Source organism: Geotrypetes seraphini, chromosome 9 (assembly GCF_902459505.1).
Source record: "Geotrypetes seraphini chromosome 9, aGeoSer1.1, whole genome shotgun sequence".
In the NCBI taxonomy this organism is placed as follows: domain Eukaryota; kingdom Metazoa; phylum Chordata; class Amphibia; order Gymnophiona; family Dermophiidae; genus Geotrypetes; species Geotrypetes seraphini.
This window is the reverse complement of record NC_047092.1, coordinates 68,073,441-68,092,368: the sequence shown is the minus strand read 5'-3', so window position 1 is coordinate 68,092,368 and position 18,928 is coordinate 68,073,441. Positions and strand designations below refer to the sequence as shown.

The 18,928-nt window shown below is 43.3% G+C and overlaps 1 protein-coding gene across 3 annotated transcripts in view; it reads left to right on the top strand.

Moving 5' to 3' along the window:
- Window positions 1–18,277, top strand: part of SLC38A2 (solute carrier family 38 member 2) — a 28,688-nt gene extending 10,411 nt beyond the window's left edge. For all 3 annotated transcript variants that reach the window (XM_033957928.1, XM_033957927.1, XM_033957929.1), the window contains 8 exons: window positions 5,786–5,844; window positions 6,115–6,300; window positions 8,368–8,447; window positions 8,553–8,653; window positions 9,355–9,479; window positions 12,098–12,242; window positions 12,339–12,436; window positions 15,775–18,277. In XM_033957928.1, the coding sequence (XP_033813819.1) occupies window positions 5,786–5,844; window positions 6,115–6,300; window positions 8,368–8,447; window positions 8,553–8,653; window positions 9,355–9,479; window positions 12,098–12,242; window positions 12,339–12,436; window positions 15,775–15,873 (893 nt within the window). In that variant the 3' untranslated portion in view covers window positions 15,874–18,277. The remainder of the gene's footprint in view (window positions 1–5,785; window positions 5,845–6,114; window positions 6,301–8,367; window positions 8,448–8,552; window positions 8,654–9,354; window positions 9,480–12,097; window positions 12,243–12,338; window positions 12,437–15,774) is intronic.
- The last annotated feature ends 651 nt before the right edge of the window (window positions 18,278–18,928 follow it).

Genomic DNA, 18,928 nt, shown 5'->3' with positions numbered 1-18,928 from the left:
GGCGCAGTGGCCTATGGGCGCAGTTTCGTTTGGTGTGCGCCTTGGCTCTTGGGTATCCCGTCCCGGAGGGAGGTAGGGCTACCTTAATTTCGCCAATGGGGAACGCGGTGGTCTCGGCACTTCCTAAGCGGCATACCGTGCCTGTTATGGACGGTTCTGCTCTTAGGGTCTCGGAGGCGCGTGCGTTAGAGACTCTTCTTAAGTATGATTTTGATGTCTCTGCCTTTGGGGTACAGGCGGCTGTTTGTGGGGAGCTAGTCGCTCGCGCCGTGTTTCGGTGGGCTGAGCGTGTCCTGGATCGGGAGTCTGATGACTGGTCTCTAGTGGATCAGGAGGTAGCGAAGATTGCGATGGCTGCCTCGTTCCTCTCAGATGCTCTTTATGACTTGGTGCGGATTTCGGCTAAGTCTATGGCATGGCCCGCGCGGCGTATTTTGTGGCTGCGCGCTTGGGCGGCGGATTCTGCGTCCAAAGCTAAGTTTACTAAAGTTCCCTTTAGGGGGTCTTTTTGTTTGGAGAGGAATTAGATGAGTTGATTCAGACTCTGACGGACTCGAAGGTGCCCCGTCTGCCTGAGGACCGTGCCCGCCCTGCGTCTAGGTGTGGGGCTGCCCGGGGGCGTTTGCGGGAATTTCGCAAGTATCGCCCGGGGCGTGGGGCTGCTTCTTTCCCGGCTCAGGGTTTTTTCCCGGGGTCGGTTCTTCCAGCGCATGCAGCCCTTTCGGGGGGCCCGTCGGGGGGCAGGGAATCCCTCCGCCGGTTCCCCCGCTTCCCGTCCTGCGCAATGACTCCTTGCCGGCGCCCCCTTTGGTTCCGGTGGGGGCCCGGCTGCGCAAATTTTTCCCCAAATGGGCCGAGATCGCGTCCGATCAGTGGGTCCTTGAGGTGGTGCGGGACGGTTACGCTCTGGAGTTTACCCGCTCTCTGCCGGACCTTTTCCTCGCTTCTCCATGTCAGACTCCATGGAAGACGCAGGCTTTTCGTCAGACCCTTCAGCGTTTGCTAGATCTCGAGGCAGTGGTGCCGGTGTCCCCTACGGAGTGGGGCACCGGCAGGTACTCCATTTACTTTGTGGTGGCCATAAAGGAGGGGACCTTTCGGCCCATCCTGGATTTGAAAGGGGTCAACAGAGCTCTCAAGATTCCGTCTTTCCGCATGGAAACGCTGCGGTCGGTCATTCTGGCGGTTCAGCCGGGGGAGTTTCTTACGTCTCTCGATCTGACGGAGGCCTACTTGCAGGTTCCAATTCGGGCCTCTCATCAGCACTTCCTTCGCTTTGCGATCTTGGGGCGGCACTTTCAGTTCTGTGCGCTTCCCTTTGGTCTGGCCACGGCTCCTCGGACGTTCACCACGGTAATGGTGGTCGTCGCGGCAGCCTTGCGGTCGGTGGGCATCCTGGTTCACCCCTACCTGGACGACTGGTTGATTCGGGCAAAGTCGTTGCAGGAGAGCTCCCGGGTTACGGCTCGGGTGGTGGAGTTTCTCCGGTCGCTGGGCTGGGTGGTCAACCTTTCCAAGAGTCGGTTGGTCCCGGCTCAGCGTCTGGAGTGCCTTGGGGTTATGTTCGACATCTCCTTGGGGAAGGTCTTCCTTCCAGAGGCCCGGGTGAGCAAATTGCAATCTCAGATTCGCCTGCTTTTGGCGTCCCGGGGTCCTCGGGCGCGAGATTTCCTCCAAGTCCTGGGGTCAATGGCGGCGTCCCTGGACGTGGTGAGGTGGGCGCGGGCCCACATGCGTCCTCTTCAGTATGCTCTGCTCCGGAGGTGGTCTCCCCGGAGGCAAGATTTGGATGTTCCGGTTCCCCTGCGAGGCTTGGCGCGCTGCAGTCTGCGCTGGTGGCTCCGGACCCCTCACCTGGTTCAGGGGGTGGGTCTGGATCTCCCGCAGTGGACGGTGCTCCTTACGGATGCGAGTCTCCTCGGTTGGGGGGCTCAGTTTATGGGCCACTCAGCTCGGGGCACCTGGTCCGCGGAGGAGGCCTCCTGGTCGATCAACGGGTTGGAGACCAGAGCGGTCAGGCTGGCGCTGTTAGCTTTCCACTCCCTTTTGCTGTGCAAGTCGGTCAGAGTCCTGTCGGACAATGCCACGGCGGTGGCTTATGTCAATCGTCAGGGGGGCACCAAGAGCACTCCTGTGGCGCAGGAGGCGGCTCGGCTCATGGTTTGGGCGGAGTCCCATCTTCTGGACCTCTCGGCTTCTCATATAGCCGGAGTAGAAAATGTTCAGGCAGACTTCCTCAGTCGTCACTTCCTGGATCCAGGAGAGTGGTTTCTCGGCGCCGGAGCGTTTCGGTTGATAGTGCAAGATTGGGGCCAGCCCCTGATGAACCTGATGGCCACGAGTGGCAACGCCAAAGTGCCCCGCTTCTTCAGTCGTCGCAGGGAAGGGCTGGCCGAGGGTCTGGATGCTCTGGTCCAGCCGTGGCCAACGGAGGGGCTGTTGTATGTGTTCCCTCCTTGGCCGCTGGTGGGCAGAGTGCTTCTTCGCATTGTTCACCATCCGGGTTTGGTGGTGCTGGTGGCTCCGGATTGGCCTCGACGTCCGTGGTATGCGGATCTGGTGAGGCACCTGGTGGCGGTTCCTCTTCCTCTGCCTCTCTCGGACGACCTTCTGATGCAGGGTCCCATTCCCTTGTTCGACCCGTCTCTCTTCTGTCTTACGGCGTGGCTCTTGAAAGGGGTCGCCTTAGCAAGAAGGGATATTCAGTCAAGGTGATCGCTACACTGTTGGGGTCCCGGAGGCTTTCTACCTCTCGGGCTTATGTGCGGGTTTGGCGTCTCTTTGAGGAATGGTGTCGGGCGCGGGGAGTGACCTCTTTTCGCGCTTCTCTGCCTAACATTCTAGAGTTCTTGCAGGATGGCCTGGATAGAGGCCTGGCTTGGTCTTCTCTCCGGGTTCATCTTGCGGCCCTGTCGACCTTTCGAGGGTTGGTGTCAGGTCAGCGTTTATCGGCTCTTCCTGATGTGATTCGGTTTCTGCGGGCGGCCAAGTTGCTTAGGCCTCCCCTACGGCCCTCGGTTCCCTCTTGGGATCTTACTCTGGTTCTCTCTGTTTTGGTGCGCCCGCCTTTCGAGCCCTTGGACGACTGTTCTTTGAAGGACCTTACTTTGAAGGCGGTCTTTTTGGTGGCCATTACTTCTGCTAGGCGTATTTCTGAGCTGCAGGCTTTCTCTTGTAGGGCTCCCTTCTTGGAGTTGTCTAGGGAGCGGGTCGTCTTGCGGCCTGTTCCTTCCTTTCTGCCGAAGGTTGTTTCTCCTTTTCATGTCAATCAATCGGTGGTTCTCCCGGTCTTGGGTGGTCGGGAGGGCTCTTCTGAGCAACGGCAGCTGCGCAAGTTGGATGTCGGTCGGGTCCTTCGCTCTGATGTGCAGCGGACCCAGGAATTCCGGAAGTCCGATCATCTCTTTGTCCTCCTGGCTGGTCCTCGTCGGGGAGCTGGCGCTTCTAAGGCTACTATTGCGCGCTGGATCAAGGAGACGATTGCTTCCGCTTATCTTCTGAAACAGCAGCCTGTTCCGGAGTTTCTCAAGGCTCATTCCACTCGGGGTCAGGCGGCTTCTTGGGCTGAGTCGTCGCTCGTGCCTCCGGTGGATATTTGTAAGGCTGCGGTTTGGTCCTCCTTGTATTCTTTTGTTAGACATTATCGAGTAGATGTTCAGGCGCGTCGGGACGCGGTGTTCGGTGAGCGTGTTCTGGTATCGGCCCTTCGGGGGTCCCGCCCGTGAGAGGGACTGCTTTGGTACGTCCCATTCGTAAAGTTAACCTCTACTGGTCTGGAGAGTGCTAAAGAAGGAGAAATTAGGTTCTTACCTGCTAATTTACTTTCTTTTAGCTTCTCCAGACCAGTAGAGGTCCCCACCCTGTCTGTTGTTGTTGTTGTTGTTGGGGCTGTTTTCGCGGGCAGTTTTTGTTTTTTGCTGCGGGTTCTAGTATTTTTCTAGGGCCGGGGAGAATTAAAGAACAGCGGCTGTGGCTCGGCTGGCTTAGCTGGCGAGCTGTGGGGACATTTTCCTTCGGGTATTTCTCCTCTGCATTTTCCAACAGCATTTGGGTATGTTATTTGTTACTCCTGTTCGGAGTATTGTTTTCTTCCTGTTTTCCAGTTCTTGGTTCTGCTTGGCTATTCGGCAGACTGAGGGAAATAGAGAAGGGAGGATAGTATATACTGTCCCAAAGTTTTGTTTTCAGTCTCCACCTGCTGGTCATGATTAGATATATACCCATTCGTAAAGTTAACCTCTACTGGTCTGGAGAAGCTAAAAGAAAGTAAATTAGCAGGTAAGAACCTAATTTCTCCTTATAGCACAGAACCCATTTTGTGCAATGAGACCTACCCCCTGTTTTACTAAGGTGCGCTATGCGTTTAGCACATGCTAAATATGTGTGAGCGCTAACCACTAACGTATCCATAGACTAACATGCACACATTGGCGTTTAGCGTGTGATTAGCGTGTGCTAAAAGCATAGCGCACCTTAGTATAAGGAGCTCCTAGTCACTAATAACTGGAGTAACAGTAAAATAACACATCTTAACAATAGCCCACATTAGTAACTACGCCCTTCAGCTCTTTCTGTAGGGGGTGCACGTAAGTGGCATAGAGGGTAAATTCAAGTGTGGGCATTCATTTGGGAGAGACATGGGTGGAGCTGCCACTTGTACATGAATTACAAAAAAATGTGAGGTAACGCATGACCACTAGAGTGCTTAAAGATTTTGTGTTGATACCAGGTTATGCTAGAATAGAATATACTGTAGAGTAATGAGTGAAGTCTGGGTGATCAGGTGCCATACAATGACAGCCTACTATATAACGGTATCAGGTCACTCAAAAACGGGCACCCAGTAATAGAATTACTCTTGTATTGCTTTCACAAGTGGTCTTTGTATGTTAAAGGTCTAGTTAGCATGTGTTATGTAGTTTTTATACATTGGTCACTTGTAGTTCAGGAGTATTTTAATGCAAAAATCTGTGCTATTGAAGTGTTGAGATGCCAGATGATGCAAAACAGAGAGAAAAATAACATCACAGTGGTTTGAATCAAACACAGATCTGTGAATGCAAAACAAATTACACCTACCTCGGGGATAGATACATAGATGTATACCTATATAAAATATATATGGTAGGTTTTGCACTGGTAATGAAGACTAATGCTTTAGATCAGGGGTGTCAAAGGCCGCAATCCAGTCGGGTTTTCAGGATTTCCACAATGAATATGCATGAGATCTATTTGCATTCACTGCTTTAATTGTATGCTAATAGATCTCATGCATATTCATTGAGGAAATCCTGAAAACCCGACTGGATTGTGGCCCTCAAGGAGGAACTTTGATACCCCTGCTTTTAGTTTGAAAGAGCATCATGTAGCAATTCTTGCACAGGTCTGAGAGAGCTAATTGCAATTATAACTAGAAGATAAAAGAAATCTTAACAATCAACATTTGTGGAATGTAGAATACGATAAGCATAGATAACTTCGTAGCAATGCATTTTCAAAAGACGATATGAAACATTGTGAAATTTAAGAAAATATTTTAGTATCTTGAAAATCACAATTTTAGACGAGTTTGATCATGGGGGCATTCATCTTAGAAACACAGTACATATTTTCAGCCTCATCTAAAGCATTTTTGTCTTGTTGATTTTGTAATTAAAATTTTGCAGATCTCTACAAGAAATGTTACACCATATGACATAGCCTGTTTAAACTAGTAATAGCCGATTAACAATGAGCACTGTACTTTAAAAAAAAAACAAAAAACTTTTTTTTTTCTTGATTATAGGATACCTGGGCTATACAAGTGGGTTTTCCCTCTTGTGTATGGTTTTCTTTCTGATAGTGGTAAGTATCTCATTTCTTGTATGTAAAATTAAGATTTTACAGTTGTATTGATTTTGGCTATTCGGTGTTGCTTCTTTTATTAAAGCCTTCTAGAGCATAAGAGGGCTGTACAAGAAATGCAGTGTGGTTTTGTCATAGTCTGCTAAATAATTTATAGCACATGCTAATACTTCTTATAAATAATACTAATATAGCTGTTCAGGAATGTGGATTATGGGCATAAAAGTAGTAGAAGGTAAATTGATCTTTTTTTTTCATGCACTTGTACAGGTAATATATAAGAAATTTCAGATTCCTTGCCCTATGGGGTTGGAACATGACATAATGAACATGACTTTAAACAACACATTGACCCACCTGGCAAGTACTGCCACTCATGCATCTCAGGAGCATGTGGCCTCTAATCTGACAAGCGATGAAATGTGCAAACCAAAGTACTTTGTTTTCAATTCGCAGGTAAGTACGGTGACAATTTAACATATAGGCCCTGATTCTCTAAAAGTGAGTCCCGATTTTAGGCAGCTGTAGGCGTCCTACAGCTGTCTAATCAGCCAATCGGGATGCACGTTTTTTTTAAAAAAATGCTCCCCAGGCAGGCCGCCTATATTGAAGGCGAGGCCCGCAAGACACCTAGGCCCTGATTCTGTATAGGACGCCCGGGAGAGGCGTCCTATTCAGAATCGGCCTAAACTAAACCCCGATTCTGTAACCGGTGTCCATGTTACAGACGCGGGTTAGAGAATCGGGTTAGATTAGACACGGCCCGCTACACTTATCGCGGCAAGGGATCTCTCTGCCGCTATAAGTATAGTGGGCCGTGGCCCCCTGACCGATCACTGGCAGGAGGGTGCCCAAACCCTCCTGCCCGAAGACGCACCCCCCTCCCCGACACTACCGACCGCCCCCCCCCCCCCGACACTACCGATCGCTCCCCCCCCCCCCCGACAATATCGGTCTCTGGCAGGATGGTGCCCAATCCCTCCTGCCCGAAGACGCACCCCCCCCGGCGCTAACAACCCCCACTCCACCAAACCTGTTCTTACAGATGGGTCTTGCACGTCGAGCAAGCAGGCACGCCTCGTCGAAATGAGGCGGGCCCGCCCCTTCCCGGCCCATCCCGCTGAAGCCTAAGGCCTGATTGGCCCAGGCTCTAGAAGCCTGGACCAATCAGGCCTTAGGAATAGCGGGTCCGCCCATCCCTACTAAGTCTAAGGTCTGATTGGCCAATCAGGCCTTAGATTAAGTGGGGATGGGCGGACCCGCTATGCCTAAGGCCTGATTGGTCCAGGCTTCTAGAGCCTGGGACAATCAGGCCTTAGGCTTCGGCGGGAAGGGGCGGGCCCGCCTCATTTCGACGAGGCGTGCCTGCTTGCTCGACGTGCAAGACCCATCTGTAAAAACAGGTTTGGTGGAGTGGGGGTTGTTAGCGCCGGGGGGGGGGGGGGCGTCTTCGGGCAGGAGGGATTGGGCACCCTCCTGCCAGCGACCGATATTGTCGGGGGGGGATCGGTAATGTCGGGGGGGGGGGGCGGTCTGTGGTGTCGGGGAGGGGGGTGCGTCTTCGGGCAGGAGGGTTTGGGCACCCTCCTGCCAGTGATCGGTCAGGGGCCACGGCCCGCTATACTTATAGCGGCAGAGAGATCCCTTGCCGCGATAAGTATAGCGGCCGCGTCTACTTACAATGTAGACCAGCATTTTGCTGGCCTACATTTTTAAGATTCTCATCTAGGGAGACGCGTAGGGCCGCCTAGGTTCAGCCTAAGGCCCGCTTAAGGCCCTTAGACGAGCTTAGGCATCTTGCGGGTCTCCCTAGGCTCCCGGAGGCGCCTTCAGGCCTGCCTGGGGAGCATTTTTTTTTAAAAACGTGCATCCCGATTGGCTGATTAGACAGCTGTAGGATGTCTACAGCTGCCTAAAATCGGGACTCACTTTTAGAGAATCAGGGCCATACTGTCTGAAAAGGCATTTGAAGAACACTTTCTTTGAAAATACTTTAAACGAAGTGAGATTTAGTTAAAAAGTTCTGAAGAAAAATCACTTTTTTTTAAACTCTTTATTCATTTTTACAACTTACAACAAATGTATCAATAAGTGACTTACCCACAATCTCCATTCCCATGGACTTGTATTAGACTAGATGTTCATCGAGTACATGGGTCTTTAAATGTACACCAACACAATCCCCTATACTGACTGCTACTATAGTTTTCTACCATTGCTGCAGCAGCTGTTGCTGCCTTCCTACTTCAATTTGGTGGGGAGGGAAAAGAATCAGTGGAGGGTTTCCTATTTTGGTTTTGCTGTTTGGGTCATGTAACTTAAATGTTAAAATGGGTTATGTTGGATAGAAGTTTGGAATGTTCTGATGCAATTATCAATTGTTCAAATTATCCACAGATAATGATTCTTTTAAATTAGGCAGGTGCTGCATGGTTGAGAAAAGCAGAAACACTTGAAAATACAGCAAAAGCTTTTTCACATATTAAGTTTCCTCTGCTATAACCTATTTATTTTGCTTTTCAGACTGTGTATGCTGTACCAATCTTGACATTTTCCTTTGTCTGTCATCCAGCTGTGCTTCCTATCTATGAGGAGCTTAAGGGGTGGGTATTTATTAGTGCTTCAGGCTCTTGAAGTAAAGAAAGAAATTTAGCCAAGACTGCTTGTAAATAGAATGTCATTGAAATCTATGTTTCCTTTATTCACAGCCGTAGTCGTAAAAGGATGATGAAGGTCTCACACGTTTCATTTTTTGCCATGTTTATCATGTACTTGTTAGCTGCTCTTTTTGGATACTTAACTTTCTATGGTAAGTAGTTAGGCTTTCCATGTATATATGCTGTATTAATAGTTATTTTTGTCAGATAATTAGTTTCATAAAAATTAGTATAGAATGTACACACACAGAGTTAATGTTCCTCTCAAGGGTTTCAGTTTGTGGTTTTTCTAGGTGACTTTTTGTTACCATTCACTATGTTTTCTCCTGCAAAAACTACCAAATTCACACAAGTGATTGCATGGGCCCATTTTGTTTCTCATGTAGGTTGCCTTAGAGGCTACTGCATGACTTCATAAGCAATGCTGAACCGCAGTGTGCACTGAAAGAATCCTTATGCTTTAAGCTCTAACTTAACACCAGATGAGCAATCGGTACTTTCCACAGTAAATCAGGAGATGCAGACATCTCTGTCCTCTAGTAATGGCCAGAAGCCCCTCCCCAAAAGAGTTTACATTCTAAACTGGGGTACCTTAGGCAGTGGGCAATAGTAAATGACTTAGGCCATAAACCACCTCAATAGAACTTGTTTCTCAAGTTCTTAGCCCATTGCTCTAGCCATTAGGCCACTCTTACTAAAGGCTAACCATTGATAGTACTAAAGCCAGAAACATAGTATAACTATACTGAGCAGACCTGGTTGAAGTTAATTTACAAAATAGTGTGTTTAATTTTTCTTATTTTAAAATGCTGATATCTGCTGCTAATGGCTTTATTTAAAATCTGTTTTATAGGAAATGTTGAACCAGAACTACTTCATACATACTCTAAAGTGATAGGTGCCGACGTTGTCCTCCTTATCGTTCGACTTGCTGTTCTTCTGGCTGTCACCTTAACTGTACCAGTAGTAATATTCCCAGTAAGTGATTGTTATATGTAACACACTAAAACAGGCATAGAAAATAGTAAATGTTAGGTCTTTTATGTTCGTCAGTAACTATATTACACACAAAATATTATGGAATAATACCCTATATAGGGATCCTTTTACAAAGCTGAGGCAGCATCACTACCGTAGCTTTGTAAAAGGGGCCCATGGTTTGAATTCTGAATTTTTGTGTGTTTATTATATCTATTTAATATATATGATCCTCTGGGAAGATATGACTAAAGTCATATAGGGCTCCTTTTATCAAGCCGCACGAGCGGTTTAATGCATCATAGCGCGTGTGTTAAACTGCCGGCCATGCTAGCTGCTACTGCCTCCTATTGAGCAGGCAGTAGCTTTTGGTTAGCGCGTGATGAAACAAAAAGGGAGTGGTAAAGGAGGAAACAAGAGGTAGCCGATAGGTTAAACAAGTTCTTCTCATCTGTCTTCACAAGCGAGGACACATCCAATGTAACAGAATCCGAAGAGATCTTAAATGGAGACCAAGATGAAAAACTGTCGACAATAGAGGTAAGCCATGAGGATGTCCTCCGACAGATAGATTGAAAAGCGACAAATCACCAGGCCCGGACGGAATCCACCCAAGGGTACTAAAAGAGCTAAGAAACAAAATAGCGGAAATACTCCAACGAGTTTGCAACCTATTCTTGAAAACTGGGGAGATCCAGGAGGACTGGAAAATAGCAAATGTTACACCTATCTTTAAAAAGGGATCGAGAGGTGACCCAGGGAACTACAGGCCGATAAGCTTGACTTCAGTTCCAGGCAAAATGGTAGAAGCGCTGATAAAAGACAGCATCTGTGAACACATAGAAAAAAATGGGCTAATGAAAGCGAGCCAACATGGCTTCTGCAAGGGAAGATCGTGCCAAATGACCTTACTGCACTTCTTTGAAGGGATAAACAGCCAGATGGACAAAGGGGAACCCATAGACATCATCTATCTCAACTTCCAAAAAACCTTTGACAAGGTACCCCATGAGCGGCTGCTTAGGAAGCTGTGGAACCACGGGGTGGAAGGGGACATACACAGATGGGTTAAACACTGGTTGGCAGGTAGAAAGCAAAGGGTTGGAGTTAAGGGCCACTACTCAGACTGGAGGAGGGTCACGAGCGGTATTCCGCAGGGGTAGGTAATCGGACCGCTGCTGTTCAACGTATTTATTAATGACCTAGAAACAGGGACAAAGTGTGAAGTTATAAAATTTGCGGATGACACTAAACTCTGTAGCAGGGTTAGAACTGCGGAGGAATGTGAAGACCTACAAAGGGACCTGAACAAACTGGAGGAATGGGCGAATAAATGGCAGATGAACTTCAATGTAGAGAAATGCAGGTCATGCTTATAGGGAAAAAGAACCCGATTTTCAGCTACAAAATGGGGGGAATTAGTACTAGGGGAAAGTAACCTTGAAAAAGACTTGGGTATGCTGGTGGATACAACAATGAAGTCAACGCACAATGCACAGCAGCCTCAAAGAAAGCAATGTTGGGTATTATTAAGAAGGGTATTACAACAGAACGAAGGAAGTCATCATGCCACTGTATCGTGCGATGGTGTGCCCGTATCTGGAGTACTCTGTCCAATATTGGTCACCGTATCTTAAGAAGGACACGGTGATACTTGAGAGGGTTCAGAGAAGAGCGACAAAAATGATAAAAGGTATGGAAAACCTTTCATACGCAGACAGGTTAGAAAAGCTGGGGCTCTTCTCCCTGGAGAAGCGGAGACTCGGAGGAGACATGATAGAGACTTACAAGATTATGAAGGGCATAGAGAAGGTGGAGAGGGACAGATTCTTCAGCCTATTGGGAACCACAAGAATAAGGGGACACTCGGAGAAATTGAAAGGGGACAGGTTTAGAACCAATGCTAGGAAATTCTTTTTCACTCAAGAGGGTGGTGGGCACCTGGAATGCGCTTCCGGAGGTTGTGATAGGACAAAGTACATTAAAGGGTTTCAAAGAAGGATTGCATAAATTCCTGAAGGATACAGGGATTGAGGGATATAGGTAGAGATAGGATTATGAAAGGGTATAGACAGATGGACAAAGGGGATTGAGGGGATTTAGACAAAGGATCACCTTACAGGTTATGGACCTGATGGGCCGCCGCGGGAGCGGACTGCTAGGCGCGATGGACCTCTGGTCTTGACTCAGCAGAGGCAATTTCTTATGTTCTTATGAAATGTCACGCCACATTAACCCCGCTAGCATGTCTTGATCAATTTTTGTGAAACATTTAGACTATGGGCTCCTTTTATCATTAACCCTCCCTTTTATGAAGCCACGTTAGGGTTTATTATCGCCAGCCACAGCAGTAAAAACTCTTGACGATTAAAGGAATTCTATGAGCATCAGTGCTTTTACCACTGCGGCTGGCAATAAAACATCCTAACGTGGCTTCATAAAAGTGTTTGTGGGAGGGGGGGATAAATTAAGTTGAAAATATTCAGATGTGCCCACTTTTTTTTTTCTAGAAAGTAATGTCTTTTTGACTTGTGTAGGAAGCATCTTTTTGTATACAACTAAACCTTTTTATAAGTCATGATTTTTAATTGTTTACCTGGAATTATTTTTTCTTCCAGATCCGCAGTTCCATTAATCAGCTGTTGTGTGCAAACAAAGAGTTCAGTTGGATCCGTCATTGTATTATTACAGTAGTTGTCTTGGGATTTACCATCATTCTTGTCATTTTTGTCCCTACTATTAGAGATATCTTTGGGTTCATTGGTAAGTGTTATAATAGTTGAGGGAATGCATCATCAAATTAACAAGTAAAGGAATTTATATGAAGTGCTTAATATCTCTCACTAACCTTTTTCACAGGTGCTTCGGCAGCTGCAATGCTGATTTTCATTCTTCCTTCTGCATTCTACATTAAATTAGTAAAGAAAGAATCCATGAAATCTGTGCAGAAAGTTGGGGTATGTATAGTCAAACAAATCTTGCCATTGCACACTTCTAAGAATTTCTGCTTATTTAGCACTGTCGAAGGGCAATTGTCTTTGACCCTAGGCAGTATCCACTTTTGGTTTTCTTTGTATAAGCAATATGACAATGTTTTCCAATAAAGCTATAGGAAATTTCAAGGTCAGACAAACCTGAATATCAGCCTAATTCAGCTCTGACAGATTATTCTTTTCTAGGTATCCTGGAGAGTTTGTTAACCTTATCCTGATAAACAGACACATGGGATGTGCATCTACATCAGGTTTCTTTTTAAAGGTTCACAAACTCCTGGGCCTCCATATTTTACATTCTTATTGCAGTAACTGAAAACTATATTAAGGAATTAATTCTGTTTTTTTCTTATGCTACCAGAACCATGATCTAATCCATGATCTAAACAATTGGATTTCCTAATACATTTAGTAATTTAATTGGTCAACACCAGCTAGTAAATTCAAAATCAACTTGCCATTACATACCATCATTTATTTATATGACAGAGTGGGCAGAATATAAATATGAAGATCCAATGTCCAAATATCACCCCGCTTCTTCCAATGCAACAGTTGTAAAGCTGGCTCCTCTCAAAATGGTTCATTTTGAGAGGAGCCAGCTTTACAACTGTTGCATTGGAAGAAGCGGGGTGATATTTGGACATTGGATTTATCCCCTGAAGTAGCCTTTTAGGCGAAACAGAAAGACTTTTCTGTCGGGACAAGGAATTGAGAATCTTTTGAGTCATTTCACACCTTCAGATGAGTGGATATTTTTTCTCTTGAGAGACCCCACACCTCAACAACTGCTTATATCTGTAAAGTTGAGATGTAGCCCTCGCTGATGTTTTAGTCAGTTTGGGATCCTGTTCATCCTGTTGATATGTTCCAATATATTGGATTCTGTTTACATTGCTCACACTAAAAAATCTTTGAAAAAAATCTTTGAAAAACGTTAATCGTGCATGAATGAAAACTATTTATTTAAATGTACACGGAGTTTTTTCATAAATCAGTGATGATGTGAGTTGGCTCGGGTACTTGTGTAGTCCCGGCCCCTCATAATTGAGGTTTATTTTTCTCCGTTGTTTTATAATTTTTCATATTGATGGTGTGATGTCAAGAGTTTTGTAAATGTGGTATGAATGATTCCCTGCTACTAAATACCATTCACAATACGTCTCATATACATTCTGACCAATTAAATTAAACATTTTCTGCCCATTCCTCATAGGTCCAAGGCAGATTACATTAGACCACAAGCATCAAAACAGCTTGGAAATTACATAAGAAAGAACATAAGAATTGCCATACTGGAACAGACTGAAGATCCATCAAGCCCAGTATCCTGTTTCCAATAGTGGGCAACCCAGGTCTCAAGGACCTAGCTAGATCCCAAGTAGTAAACAGATTTTATGCTGCTTATTTTAGGAATAAGCAGTGGATTTCCCCAAGCCATCTCAATAATGGTCTATGGACTTCTCTTTTAAGAAATTATTCAAACTTTTTTAAAGCCCGCGAAGCTAACTGATTTTTCTAGCAATGAATTCGAGTTTAATTACATATTGTGGGAAGAAATATTTTCTCCCGTTCGTTTTAAATCTTAGTAGCTTTTGGAAATAGTGAACAAGCGATTCACATCTACCCTTTCCACTCCACTCATTATTTTATAGACCTCTATCATATCATCCCCTGAGCCATCTCTTCTCCAAGCTGAAGAGCTCTAGCCGCTTTAGCCTTTCCTCATAGGGAAGTCGTCCCAACCCTCTTATCATTTTCATCACCCTTCTCTATACCTTTTCTAATTCCACTATATCTTTTTTGAGATACGGCGACCAGAACTGCACACAGTATTCAAGGTGCAGCCGTACCATAGAGCAATACAAGGGCATTATAACATTTTCATCTTTTGTTTTCCATTCCTTTCCTGATAATTCCTAACATTCAATTTGCTTTCTACCATATTGAGCTGAGGGTTGCAACGTATCCTCATCAATGACACCTGGATCCTTTTCCTGGGCAGTGACTCCTAACATTACCTAGCATCACACTATAGTTTGGGATCTTCTTTCCCATATGCATCACTTTGCAAAATTCTTAATGAATATTCAATTAAATCTTTTAAACAGTTTTTATTCCAGGTTTCAAATGATTAAAATAAGAATGAATGCTAAAAAAAACCAATTTATACTGAATACCTTAAGAGAACTTGATAGCCTCTGGTTTGGCTAGGAAGCTCCATTTTTTGACAAGTGATGGGAATAACATTTATAGTTATACAGTTGAGCCCTTCCGAGCACTTTTTGCATTTTATTTAGTCTTAAAAAATTAAAGTTGGCCTAATAACTTAGAAAAAAATCAAAGTTATGTCAATATCTGATGGCAGAATTAGAAAAATCATGCCAAATCCATACCTAAACCTTTAAGCCTTAGAGGATGAATCGATGTATAACTTGAGAAATGCAAAAAGTGGACATGACCCACATTGCTCTTTTGGGCATTGCTCGAAAATATGCTATGAACTAATACAGAGGCTTCACAGCATACTGATTGTGTTCTAAAGCCCTCAAACAGAATTTAGGTGTGTGTATGTATATATTGCCCTTGTGAAGGGATATAAAGTTTTGGATTTTGTTGGAAAACCTTATTTTGATTTGCTGTCTTTTTTCCTAAATACTTCTATACAAGCTAAAAGCAATAAACATATTTATTTTTTAATTTCATGTATACTAAAAAGATTAGACTGTGGGTGATGTCATAGTTCCTGCCAGATTAAAGGCCTGATTGAATAGCGAGGCTGTTTATGGGGCTTAAGGTTTTTTTGGCAAAATTTTTCCAACAGCAAGTCGGGAGGAATATTTATTGATGAGCTGGGAGACCCAAACTACTAAATGCTTAAAGCCTGATAGTTGATATTTTAGCAGAAGCGAACAGATAGCAGTGCATCTTTATCACCTTAGGTGTGTTATACAGTAATATCACCAACTATTGTGAAATTTTGCTTTCAAAAGGCATTGGAACAATGCACAGCATTGAATTTCAAACAAAACTCTACAGATATCCCCTTTAAAGTAGAGGAGGTACATTTTAGTAGGCCAGCCTGTTGCCAGAAACCTGGCTATTCAGGATATCAAGAAAAACTAAACTAAACCTTAAGTTTGTATACCACCGCATCTCCATAAAGATAGAGCTCGGCACGGTTTACAGGTAATTCAATAAATGAGGGAAGGACATAATAAGAAATTATCCCTCCTTAGCATTGTGCCTATGATAAAATGCTTGGCAATCAATAGAAACTAACTTGATGTTTTTCTTTCTAGGCTATGCTCTTCCTGATAGGTGGCTTGTTTGTGATGTGCACAAGCATGGCTTTGATCATTCTCGACTGGACTCACACCACTGCTACAGATGGCCATTAATTTATTCTCCATATGAATGAGAACACTTTACTTGAAGTGAACATGCTGCCATGAAGATCACCTACTGAAATTTTCACTTATCTTTATTTCACATCCTTTTGAATTGCCACTCCATTGACAGACTTTTTGAATGTAGAACAGGAACTCTTGGGACATTTGTTCTACATTCTAGCATGGACTTTGACATCAAAACTCCTGTGTCTTTAGCTGAAGGAGTGATGATTTTATCCATTCATGAGAATGGACAAAATTCTGTTAATGTTTTATCAAGCCATATGTTTGGCTGTCTTCTGAAACTGTTACTGGGATTTTTTTTAATAGTTTTATTACTTGAATGTGCCTAATGGAACCATTTGATATGAAAGATACTATTCCAGAGCAAAGTATTACAATTGATTAAAAAATATTATGCTTCTGTTTTGTTTTATACCAAGAAAGCTGTTAGCATAACCTACCAAATCAATTCTAGTGGTTAATTTTATACCACATTACATCTTTCATAAATGCACAGTACAAAGCCAAACATGTTTACTCATCAGAAATGTGTATAGTAATGCATAGGGTGAGGTGAAGTCACCGTACTTGAAATTGGAAATAAATCAGGTACTTTTAATTTGAATCAGATAATGCTATTTAAAATATAATATTCAGATAACCGTAATAGATTCACTTTTTTTGCTTTTAAATGTTTTCAGCCCAGACCTTAATGTTGAACTTATGATTACATGCTGGTACGAATCATGTAATATATCCCTTTGAGGGAAGCAGTCTTCACAGAATGGTAAAAATGGGGTTTGCATAAGTGACACCCTTTGACTATATAAAGCAAAAAATATCAGTTGAGGTTACAGTGCATTTGTATTGACATCCTGCACAGTATTTTTCCACATCTGAAAATGCTTAGACTTGAATTAGTAAATGTTCTGTTTTTTTATAGAGTCTCTATAGATGAGGCATAAATAGTGCTTGGTGTTAAAATTACTGGAAAGCAAATATGATTTTCTTAGTCGTCATATAGTATAGGTTATACTTTATTAAACCCAGATACCTTTAGAGAACTGTTTTTTGTTAATATATTCTCATGTACTGTGCAGAAAAATGTCTACATCCAGAATAGCTGTTGGGTTAACTTGTGTAAATGTGACTGATACAGGTTAAATCCTAATTTATTTCTTGGTCTGAAAAGAAACCGGTAACAGACCTACTGGCCTCAATTGGCAAGTATTTCTAATTGGAAGGTCAATTTGAAATAATGTGTCTAACCCCATGGCAAAAGCTTATGTGAAGATATTAAAAATTAATTGTTTGAATTTTGTTAATTTGTAAAAGCAGCATGTTCTCAGATTTACACTATTTCATTTTTTGGGGAGCAACATATGTAATGACTTTATTAACCAATTTAAGTGTTAGATTTTAAACAGGTCATTTTTAAAAGAAGAGTATAGGGGTTTTTTTTTGGGGGGGGGCTGTAAATGTATGTATAACATTTATTTGATTTTGCAGAATTTTGTTTTGCAAATTCATTGAATGAATGGTCGCTACATTTTTTTAAATTCAGCTGCATTCATTTGCCAGTATCCTATTTTGAATAGTTGACTAGGTGACTGTCAATTTGTCTTAGACTCATAAATCATATGAGCAGCTTTCAGTATTGAACCACTGTTTGTCATCTGTTTGCATTACTGTCTTCCATGGATGTTTGAGTCATAATGGTAATTCTGTTATTTATAAAACATTGACCTGTTAAAAAGCAGAATTATTTTTCAATATTTATGGTAGTAATTCACTATAAATGTATATAAATCTGTGTGTATATATAAATATACAGTATTGTCTGTAAATATATATATATAGAGAGAGAGAGAGAAACTAGGGATGGGCTGTGGGTTATATGTATATAGTCCTCTACTACTACAATTCTGATGTCAATAAAATTGTTCATGTTACATAGTGCAGGGATTTTTAAGTGAACAACTATTTACCATGAGTTCTAGAGTTGAGACCTAATTTTTTTTTTCTCTTTAAACACCAGGCATTACTTGATCATGCACACTCCTATTTCAAGAACATTGACCTGCACTTTAAAATGAGCTTTCTTGCTGTTGTAGTTGAGTTCTATTTAAAAGATTTCAACTGATATAATAGTGAATATGTCAAAATTTTGGTTTTCAATATTGAGGAGTGTCTTGACAGATCTCAATTACCAATTAAATTACATGTACATACAAGGCCTTCCCACATACTGTTTTAGATAGATGTAGATACTGTATATATTGATGATTTAGTCTGAACTGTTAGCTTCTAATGACAAGTCAGTTACTGGCTAAGAGTTTTACAGTTTCAGTGAAACACCTGTATGTTTAACTTTGTAATTTGAAATAAATACATAACTGATACCTAGTAATATGTGTCTTTTGTATGTTTGGGGGGGTGTGAAGTAGTTTATCATTTCTACACATCCAGTGATTAGATTGAATTTATTATATTTGATATACCTCTTGCACATGAGTATTAAATGGTTTACAATACTAATACATTAGAAATGAGGGTTACATTTTCAATCAGAAAATTTTCCCTCTGTCCTAGTGGGCTCACAATCTAATTTTAGTATCTATGCAAGAAGTCTTTAAATACATGCTAGAGAAATATGAAGAGAAGAAAGAGATGTACTGTGAATACTATGGGGCTCATAATCGAAAGAGAAAAACGTCCAAAAACATGGTCTAAGTCACAAAAACCCACCTAAACTCACCAGATAAGCACTGCAAACGCATAACAGACCCATACACACTACCCCAGTGATCACCGACCCCCCCCCATATAAATATTAATCACACCTTTAAAATTCAGCCTCCAGACCATCATCACCTGGCTGCCTGGCATAGGAAAGCTTAGTCGTCCAGCACAGAGGCAGCTTAAGTCATCTTGGGGGTGGGTTATGGACCCATAGAGAGGAGGATCCATGCCCATAAGCCCCTGTAATCACTGCATTGATAATGAAACGTGCACTCCCCTATACACCCCCAAAACCTTTTTTTACTGGTATATAAGTGGC